Here is a 12674-nt window from a genome sequence, read left to right on the forward strand (position 1 = left end):
TGTGGTAGATATGCGGTGGGTAGGGGTCTGTGGGGCTCCTGAGTGAGTGTTCTTCATGGTCATAGCGGTGTCTTCGGTGGTGACAGGTTTCCAGGTGGTGATGGTGGGCTGGTTGTTGGTCGTGGGGAGTGGGGTGTGTCCAGAGTCTGTTCGCTGATGTTGTCGTAGAGGGCCTGGATTTTAAGGTGGAATTAGGAGCTGAGCTTGTTGCAGAGGTCCTGGGATGGTGAGACGTCCGTGGCTTCACAGGGGGGTTTGGTAAACTGCTATATAACGTTGAAGAGTTCTTTTGCGTTACTTGCGTTGGTGTGGATTTTGTTCTTGATAAAGGTCCACTTGGTGGCTTTATACGCTGGTGGTATTCAGTCGTGGCATTCCTGTAGGTATTCTGATCTTTGGTGGTTTTCCTGTTCCTCCAGAGTTTCTCGAGGCATCTGCAGGAGCGCCTGGCTTCTTGGAGGTCAGAGGTGAACCAGGTGGCCTTCAGGGGGCATTCTTTGACAGGGTGGCGGTGGGGTGCGAGCTTGTCTGTGCAGCTGGAGATCCAGCGGTGTAGTTATTTGACTGCGGAGTTGGCGTTGGTTGTGGCAAGGGGGTCTTGGAGGAGGTTTGTGCTGAGGTGTTCCTCTGTGATCTTACTTCAGTTCCTGCGTGGCAGGCACAGGGCGGGTTTGGGTGCGGTGGTGGTGTTGAAGGTTAAGTGTATACAGTGGTGGTCTGCCCGGAGGGGCTGTGCGGTGTGGCTGAAGTGGATGTTTGTCCATCCTGTGAAGATGGGGTTGAGGATGTGTCTGGATCTGTGGGTGGGCATGTTGACCAGCTGTTTCAGTCCGAGGTTGGTGAGGTTGTCAAGGAGAGTGGTGGAATCGGGGTCGCTGTGGTTGGCGACATGGAAGTTCAGGTCTCCGATGAGTATGTAGTCCATGTAGGCGATGGTGTGGGGTGCGACGGGGTCAGCAATGGTGGTGGCAGAAGAGGCATGAGGCCCGGGCGGTCTGTAGACGAGGGTCCCGTGCAGCGTGGTTCTGGGGCTGTTCTGGATCTCTTGTGTGCGATGGCGAGTCCTCCGTCTGGGCGGTGGGGGAGGTCCTTTCTCTGATTCTTGAATCCGTCAGGGATGCCGGTGGCGATGTCAGGGGCAGAGGAGGCATTGGTCAGTGTTTCTGTGAAGAAGGCGACTTCTGGCGAGAGGGTGGTGAGCAGGTCCCAGATCTCTATGGTGTGTCTGTGTATAGAGCACAGTTAGTGTAAGAGTTAGGGTTAGATAGTTAGTGTAAGAGTTAGGGTTAGATAGTTAGTGTAAGTTAGTGTTAGATAGTGTAAGAGTTAGGGTCAGATAATTAGTGTAAGAGTTAGTGTTTGAAATGTTCTAAAATCATAATTTTGAACCTGTGAGCAATATTGTATGTGAGGCCCGGGGCATCGCCACCATTAAGTGCTTTGTGCACCAGGCATAAGGCCTTAAATTCCACCCGCTGCTGCATGGGAAGCCAGTGCAGTGACTTAGGGGTATATTACCAACAACTAGCGATAATTTTTGTCTCTAACTTGTTTAGAGACAAAAATTATCGCCGCACATCGGCGATTTTTATCGCAGATAAACCTTGCTATTAGCAAGGTTTATCGCAAATGCGATAAAAAACGGCCGCAATGCATGAATATCGCCGAAAAGTCAGCGATATTCATGCATTATCGAGCAAATGCTCTTAGCCATGTTATCCACCTCCCATTGGATAACATGGTGAAGAACTGCTCAGGGCAGGTGTTAGCTTTTGGAGATATTCGCGCTTAGCGCGAATATCTCCAAAAGTTGGTAATAGGAGATAGCGATGTTAGCGACTGTTTCCAGTCGCTAACATCTTGGCACGCCCACTTTGCATGTCATTAGTGATAAATATCACTGACATGCAAAGCGGGGCCCAAGATGGTCGCTATCTCCTATTAGCTGTCACTAACTGGTGTTAGCGACAGCTTGGTAATAGGGAGATAATTTTATCTCCGCTTTCTTGGCTTTTAAAGCCAAAAAAGCGGAGATAAACCCCTTGATAATATACCCCTTAATTCCTGCTGAGGTTGATTGTCCTTTAGGAATGTTTAGAAGTAATCTTGCTGCAGTGTTCTGTAGAGACTACAGTTTTCTCAGCTGGGTCTTATCAATGCCCAAAAAAAGGGCATTGCAATAGTCCAGTTTAGACAGGAAGAGCGCCACCACCAGCGTCTTTTGAAATTCTTGTGAGAGAAAAGAGAAGGTTTTTAGTAAAAAGAAGCAGGAGGAAGTGAGACTGTGTACCTGGGCAGAAAAATTAAACTGGTCATCGAAGATGACTTCGAGGTTCCTGACCTTGGGGACAGGACACGGGCATTCCCCGGCCTCAACCAGCCACTAGGAGTCATTCCACAGGCACCGGCCAGGGCCAAACTCTATCACCTCTGTTTTGTCAGTGTTCATTTTCAGGAAGCTGTGGTTCATCCAGGTCATGATCTCAGTGAGACAAGCATGAAACCCGGCGGCTGTGGCCTCCGGCTGATAGAAGATTAAGATAACAAGCTGAGAATCATCAGCATATGAGACCAGGGCAAGTCCATGCCTCCGGATAAGTCTGGCCCAAGGAGAGACGTAGATATTAAACACTGTCGGGGATAGGGGTGGCGACATGGGCACTGGTGTCTGAGTGACACCAGAGCAGCCTCGCACCAGGCATCTGTCTGTCTCTTGCTTCATGGTCACTGATGACTATGGTGGATCTTGTGGGGGACACTCAACATTCACCAGGATGACTCAAGACTTCATACACTAGTGCTGTTGCTTCGATCTAATAGTTTAGAGGCACGCCTTGTGCGCTCACAGATGGCACGAGGTCCAGAGTAATCGGATTATTTTAAGCCAATCAATACGCTCAGCAAAGGAGAAAGTCCAAGGGACAAAGGTGTTCCCAAACCAATTACACTATTAAACTTCAAAAATTGTCTTCTGAAACATCATTCAAGTATCTCCCGTCTCATCACCACATGGAACAGGCAGGCAGATTGGTTTATTAGCAAAGTTTTATTACGTAAAATAAGACATTCTTGGCAAACAGCTCACTGCAGCAGTGTCCATTGTCTAGTTGTCAATCTCACCCCTCCCACTAGAAAAGGACACAACGGACCTCACAAAACACATCACGGAATGAGATGAAATACTCCTTACAGTGTCATTATCAGACAATCTGCTTTGTTTTGTAATGTATGTGAACGTTCATTTTTGGGTATTTAATTCTCACCAAAATAGCGGCCAAACTCCGGACGACTTCTACCATATGGTCTGGCTTTGCCCTGGCCTTTACCCCTTTTGGTCCGAGGTGGAATCTGAGCTCACAGACCTTGGGTCGCCAGGTTCCACACAATCCCTTACGTCTTCTCCTGGGTGTATTTGAAGGTTTGGACGGCTCTAGAGCAGACAAACATTTTCTGGGAACGGCGGTCGCTGTGGCTAAACGAGATATTGCAGCGGCCTGGGCCCAGCCCAACCCCCCTACCCTGCGAAAGTGGCACTGGGGAGTTGATTGGTGCGCGGCCCAGGAGGAACCCCTCTTTGAGACAGATGGTTGTCCTGCAAGGTTCCATAGGGTTTGGGGCAAATGGCTGATCCTACTGTTTTAAATTGCCAGATTTGGCTCTCCCGTGTAACGGGGTGCTGCTTCCAGCTGCGGTGGCTTGCATAAATACTCCTACCCACACAGTGGGGTTTTTTACTGTCTGTTGAAGATGGAATTGGCTTTACTGTGTAAGATGTATGCTGTCTTTTTTTTCTTTTCAAAATGATAATAAAATTGATTATCAAAAAAAAAAGAAAATTCTCAGCAGAATAAACCATCTCAAAACATTGTGAATTGTGTCACGGTCTCGGCAGTTGAAACTGCAGAATTATTATGGTTGGTGCCACCTTTGCAAGTTGTTACAATCTGGACAGCCATGAATCCTCTTTTGATCTCATAGCCTGGATGGGTTGTACCGACTATTTACACAGCCGGTCTGAAGATACTGATAGGGAGTAGATGTTCCTGCTTTAGTAAGTTTATATTTTTTGTCCTCAAGTGGTTATTGATTTCCATTTCTTCTCCTAGTTTCTTTTTCCCATGTGCTCAAGTCTTTCAATATTTTTTTGTTGAATCCTAGAAGTTATGTCTATCAGGATAGTGTATGATCCACAGTTGGTAACATGTCCTCAACACTGCACACATTTCATGAGAGTCGGACAGGTTTATAATTCGCAGAGAAGCAGCCTCTGTGAAGTTCGTTGCTTGGTGAAGTGACGTTAGTGACGTTGAAGAACCTACATTCCGTTTGGAGACGCTGCGAACGTTTGAGTTAGTCCTTTAACTCAAAGCTCTTCTGACATTCAGAGGAATGAGAGGATCTCAGCCCGGAAGGATCGTTAGATGTCAGAAGAGGTCTAACTTCAGCTGTAGATTCTTAGATGATGTAAAAGATCACATTTCTTTTTTTAAATGAAGGTTTTTTGTGCAGTGCTTTGAGAAGGCTTCCATCTTGTATGTGTTACTTGATGCTGGTGAGCACCACCTTTTGTTTACAGCTGTTTCCATATCCTGTACGGCGTCATGGTCGTCACCTGTGTGCTCTTTGATGGCGTACAAGGCTTGCCTTAAGATCAAAGCTCTTGCTACACACAGTGCAGTGAAAAAGCCTCGGTCCTGTGTGTGACTTGATGGCGTACAAGTGCTGCCTTAAGATCAAAGCTATTGCTACACACAGTGCAGTGATAAGGCCTCTCTCCTGTTTGAGTTCTTTGATGCAGTACAAGGTGTGCATTCCGAGAAAAGGGTTTGGAACACACAGTGCAGTGATAAGGACTCTCTCCTGTGTGAGTTCTTTGATGCAGTACAAGGTGTGCCTTCCGAGAAAAGGGTTTGGAACACACAGTGCAGTGATAAGGCCTCTCTCCTGTGTGTACGCTTTGATGCTGTACAAGGGTCGCCTTCCGAGAAAACCTCTTCTCACACACAGTGCAGTGGTAAAGCCTCTGTCCTGTGTGTATGCTTTGATGCCGTACAAGGGTCTCCTTCCGAGAAAACCTCTTCTCACACCCAGTGCAGTGATAAGGCCTCTCTCCTGTGTGTATGCTTTGATGGCGTACAAGGGCTGTCTTAAGAGTAAAGCCCTTGTAACACACAGTGCAGTGATAAGGCCTCTCTCCAGTGTGTACGCTTTGATGCTGTACAAGGGTCGCCTTCCGAGAAAACCTCTTGGAACACATATTGCAGTGAAAAGGCTTCTCTCCTGTGTGTGTTCTTTGATGTAGTACAAGGTTTGTCTTCTGAGAAAAGGGTTTGGAACACACAGTGCAGTGATAAGGCCTCTCTCCTGTGTGAGTTCGTTGATGCCGTACAAGGGTCACCTTCTGAGAAAAGGGTTTGGAACACACAGTGCAGTGATAAGGCTTCTCTCCTGTGTGTACGCTTTGATGTTGTAGAAGATTTCCCTTCTGAGTAAAACTTTTCTCACAGATATTGCAGTGAAAGGGCCGCTCTCCTTTGTGAGTTTTTTCATGTGTTGCCTTATCAGCAAACCTCATTTCATGCTCAGTGTAGGGATACTGATCTGTGTGTGTTTGTTCGTGCAGTAAAAGATGCGTCTTTCCAGTAAATGTCTTCTTACACTCAGCACAGGCATAAGCTCTTAGGCCGGTGCCTATTCTTTTCTGCCTTGCAAGTAGTGTTTTATTGTTAAAATTCTCCCTCCTCTGTATTCCTTGGTGTTTTCTTTCATTCACTTTATAAGCAAAATTCTTCCTTCCTCCAGAAGCTTTACATTTCTCTTTCCCGTTCATACTTTCTGTCTGCGACTGCTGTGCTGCAGAATGAAATGAACACTGAGAATTATACATGGGAAATATTTCTTAAACGATATGCACAGTTATAATATGAGAAAGGTGGACAGTAATATCTAGGAAGGAAGGAAAATGTTACTACCTGTAAACAATCATTTGCTGCTTGTAGTTCTACCGTTCACATGTGGTGATCTCTCATGGGTTGGGTTCTGACTACTAAAAAGAAATTAATTTAAGATTGAGTTTTGATCTGGAGAACGACTCGTAATCCCATACCAGAAAGGCATAATGCATCAGCGCGCAGACTCCAATTAAAATCATTGTGTTGTTTTCTCCATCGGAGTTCAACTGCTTATATGTGTAAAATAAAAAAAATAAACTGCTTAATCTGAGCAACCTGTATACTTTCCAACCATACAGCAAGTGGGTGATGCATGTGAGCCTGCAACATGACAAGCTGACAGTATTTGCAAGTGCGTAACATTTTCCATTTGCAGCAAGCTGTGGCACATCGCAGGTTGTGCCATAACTTAAAAGAATCGGTAAGGTCCAGAACACCGCAGCCAGTCTCATTCTAGGGACACCTCACCACAAACATATGACTCAACACCTATGAAGCCTCCACTTGCTCCCTGTAGGAAGGTGGCTACCTGACTATGGTTACCCCAGATTTTTAGCCTTGTGTTTAGCTGGTTTTTTACTTAGTTGGCCTGGTTCCCTGCTAATCAGGTGTTCCAGGATAATGCCATACCATATACTCTTAAGTGCATTATAATCCTCACGGTTATATAGCAACTTTGGTTTGGCTTTATCAAAACATGTCGTGTAAGGTGTCATACAATTTGGAATACTATCCCCTCGCCAGTCCTGGCGACGGGGATGGCATTCCACCCCTATAGAGGGAGAAGACATGTTACTTTGCCTAAATGCGGTTAATTTCTAAAAGGACCTCAGATCCACAAAATGGATGCTTCTGCCACAGACACAAGTCTGACCCCCTGAAGCTGACCGGAACTCAGCCAAAGGGGCATGGACAAAGGGTTTCCTGTCACAGGGAGGTGTCACACCCCCCCAGACAGGAGATAGTGGATTGTAGCAGGGAGGTTCGAAAGAAACCAGACACTGCTTGGGGCGCACAAGGCTGCCCTTTGCATAATCCGGCCAAACCGGTTCTGGGGCACCCCAGCCCCCGACCCAGCGCAGCCTGGATCAAAGGAAAGGGGTGTAACCACCCCCTTCCTGGGTCCCACCCATAGGAGGGGACCTAGCAGGTAATCCAGCCCCCTAGATTGGTATAAGAATGGGAGCAGTGCCAAAGCACTTCAGATTATCCTGATGAAACATAAGAAACGAAACTCTGGACCCTTCGACATCCTACTCAACGTAGAAGACTGAAGAATATCCTTTGTGGTCAAGGAGTGACCACCCTGTGCAAACAGGCACCATCCAGCACCTCAACGTCTGCTTTGTTGCAGTTCCTGCCGGAACTCGAGCGACAGAGATCAACGAGATCAAGCTTTCCTGCCTTCTAAGAGCCCGATCCACAGTCCCTGCGGAGCTGAGACCCGTGGAGGCGTCCGGAAGCATGGGGAACGCCATCTTGGAAAGACCACGAGACGCTGACCGTACAGCCCACAAGTGACCCTCGAAGCTGTACACCGGGGTTTGAGAAGCCCCAACCCTGAGCCACTCTTGCACCGAAGTTCAGCCCTCCACACTCGACGAGTGCCGCGTGGGGCCCTTCTGCTTCTTTTGGCTCAACGCGTTGGCCAGTCCCTTGCCAGCTGGCTTGTGGCCCCTGTGTCGATGAAAAACGAAATACAACTTGTGACTCTGGTTGCTCCACACTTGCACCAGCTCCCCTGAAAAGGAGCCCCCACTCTGACCTTCCTGGTCCGAGTGAGAAGCAATCTTCCGGTTCTGCGTGGATTGCTTTTGCCAAGTGTTGTTTGCTCCAATCTTGAAGCCGACAGAGCCGACGATGAGAGCCTTTGTGGGACAGATCGTGACCTGCTCCTGGACTTCGTAGATGCCCCAGAGCCCACGTGACAGCGGAGAGAAGCTCCTCAACAACCACCTGATTGCGCCCGACATTGCCTGGTTCCATCCTGGTTCCACCCTGGTCACTGCTGAGTGACCCAGACTCTGTCCCCTCTGCTTCCAGGTACTTTTCGACTTCGATCCACCCTTGGATCCCACCGGACACTTCTCCTTCCCAGCGCCTGCAGCCTCTTCAGCTTCAAGCACCAAGAACCAGCGTGACGAAACCCGACACTACTTCGATCCTGTGCACCCGATACATGTGGGTGAGGTAACATTGCAACGCCGGTGTTCCCACACTGGTACACACCTCTAGGGTCTGTGTCTTAAGTTCTATCTTTCTAGGTTCAGCGGAAGTGTCCTAAAACTCTATTTGTGTAACTTTTACGCACCATTGACTAACATTGGTGCATGCGTGCGCTTTCAACGCTGCACCCGAATCCCGCGGGCTTTTCCTGACTTCAGCATTGCTTGTCCCGACTGCTCCCAGCGATTCCCTAGGCCCTAGGCCTAACCACTGTTCGATTAGTATCTCTTATACCACTTGTTTAGTATATGGTCTGAGTGGCCCCCCGCCCTTATCCATAATTGTGCTACTTTGTATGTTATACTGTGCTTTTGATTTAACGCATGTGCCCCTTTGTTCATAAAGAGTACTGGGGATTATTTTTAGTAATAAATACATATATTTTTATAATATATACTTGTGTGGTGTGCTTTCATTTGATATTACAGGACTGTGATTGGTAAAACAGCTCGCTTAACACGACCTCTTGAGTTGAGCCTTTAAGGCTGCTTAGTCTATGCTACCCTTAAGATAGCTTGTCTATAAGGTTGACTTACAACCAGACACCATAAGGGGATATTTGGACTGATACAAGGTGGTTCCAGAATTGGGAACATCATATATCAGGCCAACTTCTCACACTCCCTGTCGAGAAGAGGGTTACCTTCAAACTCCTCACCCATGCCTACAAATCCCTCAACAACATCGGACCCACATACCTCAACGACCGAGTATGATGTCCACGTACCCAAGAGGAACCTCTGCTCCACTCACCTCGCCCTGGCAGAGGTTTCCCGCATCCGAAGAAACAGAAACGGTGGGAGAACCTTCTCCTACATCGCAGGCAAATCCTGGAACGAACTCTCGGTCAACATCAGACGCTCCCCCAAGCCTCCACATGTTCAGGAAGGACCTCAAGACCTGGCTTTTCGACTGACCCTGAGCTGTTCCCCATCCCCCCAGCGCCTTGAGACCCTCACGGTTGAGTAGCGCGCTCTATAAACCTCTGATTGATTGATTGATTGAAAGAAAAGAATTGCTAATTGAGTTACTAATATGCTTAGAACAATTAAACACTTCGGGATATCTTCCTTGCATTGATGTCACCAGAGAAATATTTTATGAAAGGATGCACAGAACCACATGTTTCTGCTTTACAAATATCTACTAGAGGTATGTTGCGTAGAAAAGCCATGGTTGCATCTTTATCACACGTGGACTCAGCCTGTAGTATTTCTATGTGGTGTCTCCGCTAGGCCTGGGCGGTAAATTCAGTTCCACTTGCGGCATTTGTGGAATTTGGGTAATTTCGCATTCCTCGGAGAAAGTGGAATTGCCAAAACCTCCGAGATCCGCGGCTTCGCAGAATATTTTGCTTGTTCACGCTTTCAAAATGGGTGTTTGCAAGATATTTCCCCTCGAGCACGCAAACAGCGTTCGTGAAAGGCAAAAAAGCATTGTGAACGGGCGGAAGAAGCAATTCAGCGTGTTCGCAGAATTCTGCGTGCTCACGGAGATTTTTTTCGCTGAGCTTTGCGTAACGCGACTACGCAAATTCCGCCCACCCCTAGTCTCCGTACGAGTAGGAAACCATATGCCCTATTTTTCATACCTTGTCAATTCTAATAATGTAGAGCATGAGTGTATGTTTAACACTGGATGCATATTTAACTTTGTCTTTGTAAACTTGCAGGAACTGTTCATCTACTTATGGGGCATGTAGTTTGCTAACTGTTTGAGGACGTGACTGCTACTAGGTAGACAACTATCTACAGTAAGGCTTGCAGTGATGTAGTGGCTTAAAAGGTGGACTTGTTACTCTTGATAAGACAACATTCAAATCTTAACTGGATGCCAGGGGTGCTCTGGTGGGATAACCATTCTCAACTCTCCCATGAACATTTTCACAAGAGTTTTTTCAAGAGTATTCAAACGTTAGTGTAGGCTAGACCTGCTTCTTTATGTATGTATTCATATGTTATTTCTATACTGCAAACCTAGCCTAAAGCTAGGGCCAAAGATGAGCATGAATTATTTTCAAAGAGGGGAGTCCTCAACTCTTTCCTAAACGGGAGCAATGTCGGGCGGTCCTGATGGATACAGGGATGTTGTTCCAGATCATGATGAGTTCATAGATGGAGAAGGCCTGCTAACGTGTTTATTTTCTTTGTTACAGTTCTAAGTCTGCAGTCCGATGGAGTTCTCCAACCTCACATTTGTTGCACTTGAAAATAAGAGCTGAACTTAAGGACAACGAGAATGATGAACAAGTGATAAGGAAGAGGTAAAGGGTACAAAAGAGGAAATTTTAAAGGGAAAAGCAAGACTACTGTCCTGGAAGAGTCTTAAACTTTGTAAGACGATACGAATAAGTAAGGAGAATAGTCAAAATTCCATTGACACAAAGACGACATGAACTCCTGACAGAGGAATCAAGCTCAGAAGGTGACTCAGACGACTCTGCTAGCAACTACCTAGGAAAAAAACCTACTTGCCACTTTTTTCGCTGAGTACGGGTTACTGAGACAAGGACGGACAATGGAATATCATAAAAAGGGAAAAACAAAAGCAAGAGGCACAAACAGAGGAAGAGAAAGACAGGAAAGTGCAAATGGAAGACAAAAAGATAACTCACCCCATAGGAAGAGAAAGGTGATAGAGCAAGGCGAGATATGATTATTAACTCATCACAACATTAACTGACAATGGATGAACTAAATATCCAGAACCGTGGCTTATATTTCTGCCCCAGGAGGGACTTAGATTACAGTCATGTAGAATTGACGTATTTCCGTTTCTAAGATATCAACATAAAATCAGACCCAAGCCAATGAACATGAGAATAGGGGGCCCAATACAGAAAACATGACTTGTGTTCAAGAGACGCTGATACTTCATGACATTGGCTGGTCTGGATAATGGAAATATATGTGCAACGAAAGAGCGGGAAGCGTTACTTGGAAAGGGTAATTAAAGAAAAAGGGGTAACCCTGTGTCCCTCAGAACCTGGGTATTTATAGTTAAACAAAAAGTGGTTCTGTTGGGTAAGATCAATTGCTTTGAAAAATGCTTATTAATGCAGTCAACAACAAGCGCTCTCTGGTACACACCAAGTTTTGAGAAATAAATGCTCAAAAATACGAAATTGTGCGATCAAAAGATTGTATTGTACACTTTACAACACAATTCATTCATTTGGTATCTGAATTAGAATTATTCGAGAATAACATTCAATGCACGAAATGACCATCAGAAAAAGTGCAATAACGTGACTTTTGGTGAATAGTGCTCAATACGTGAGAAATATATACAGTGTAAAAAGAGTTCCTATGTACAACTATACACAAGTATTTCATTGGCCAGATGCCAATTTTCAACCAAGTGTTCCTATCAGGATCCTGGCCGTTCTGGACCTATGATATGCGTCGATGTTTCGACCCTCATGGGCCCCAGTGGGTGGTCGCTACATATAACTCCTCCTTGCCTCATGATAATCTGGATGTCTTTAGTGACTCGGTCGCCAAAGACTTGTTCAAATAAATTGTTCACCAGTCAAGGCAAGAAGGGAAGAATCAGATCTAATTTGAGTAACGGACAAAGGGAAGCCATAAACACATTACGTAATGACAACATAAGTACCAATGTCATCCGATAAGGTGCAAGAATGTGTTTTTAATGATTGTTTGCAATTATGAACAAAAGGCTTTTCAATAATTATTAAATATGGATTGTTGTGAAATGGGAATGGCAACATTTTCATTTGTGCAAAACACTACCCTCTACTGTCCCATGCTTTTACCTTCTAACAATTGTATGCAAGAACAAGGGGGGCGTATAGTGCCCTCCAACAATAGCTCACTGGAAAACACAGCAATAAACTAAAACCATTTATTGCTGATTCTTGTGGAGAGCCTCCCATCATATTGTATAGATAGAGAGAATTTTCCACAAAAGATACACAATGAAGACAATCATATTTGACAATTACCTAGGATGTGATCTTGCTAATTATGTATACAACACACGCAAGGTCTAAGAGCATACGAACATTCTTTTTGCAATAGACCAATATCTCCATATGACTATACATGGATGCTTAGGACCATGACTTTTGCCTAAATAACAATATTTTCATATTTAAAGATAGATATTACAGACAAATCTCAGGAACAGCAATGGGCACCTGCTCTACCAGCTCTGCAAATATATTTGTGGTCCGGTGGAAGGAACAGATGTGTCGTGTAGTTCCCACTAATCCGTAGGGCCAGCGCGTTTGTTGGACAACATAAACTTTGGATGAGGTGCTTAGACTGGCTCCGGGCACCTCCGCAGGATGAGTTGGCCTAGAGACCAGCGAGCTCACAGTGCCACCATAAGACTCCCTAACCTTACCAGGAAGCCAATTGTTTCTGGGAGCATCTGAACGTGACAACCCTGACCTCTCAGGTATCTTGGAAACAGAACAGAACCTTTTGCTCAGACACTCAAACTTACTTGCTCTCAGGGAAATATACAGAG

At 45.8% G+C, this 12674-nt stretch overlaps 1 protein-coding gene across 1 annotated transcript in view; it reads right to left on the reverse strand.

Annotated features, from left to right (window-relative positions):
- Positions 1–3040: 3040 nt before the first annotated feature.
- The window catches only part of LOC144805784 (uncharacterized), a 43382-nt gene continuing 33748 nt past the window's right edge, over positions 3041–12674 (reverse strand). The window contains 2 exon segments of the mRNA XM_078672269.1: positions 3041–4705; positions 4707–5853. Of these exon segments, the coding sequence (XP_078528395.1) occupies positions 4609–4705; positions 4707–5853 (1244 nt within the window). The 3' untranslated portion in view covers positions 3041–4608.

The sequence above is a fragment of the Lissotriton helveticus genome (genome assembly GCF_964261635.1).
Source record: "Lissotriton helveticus chromosome 1_1 unlocalized genomic scaffold, aLisHel1.1 SUPER_1_unloc_24, whole genome shotgun sequence".
Classification (NCBI taxonomy): domain Eukaryota; kingdom Metazoa; phylum Chordata; class Amphibia; order Caudata; family Salamandridae; genus Lissotriton; species Lissotriton helveticus.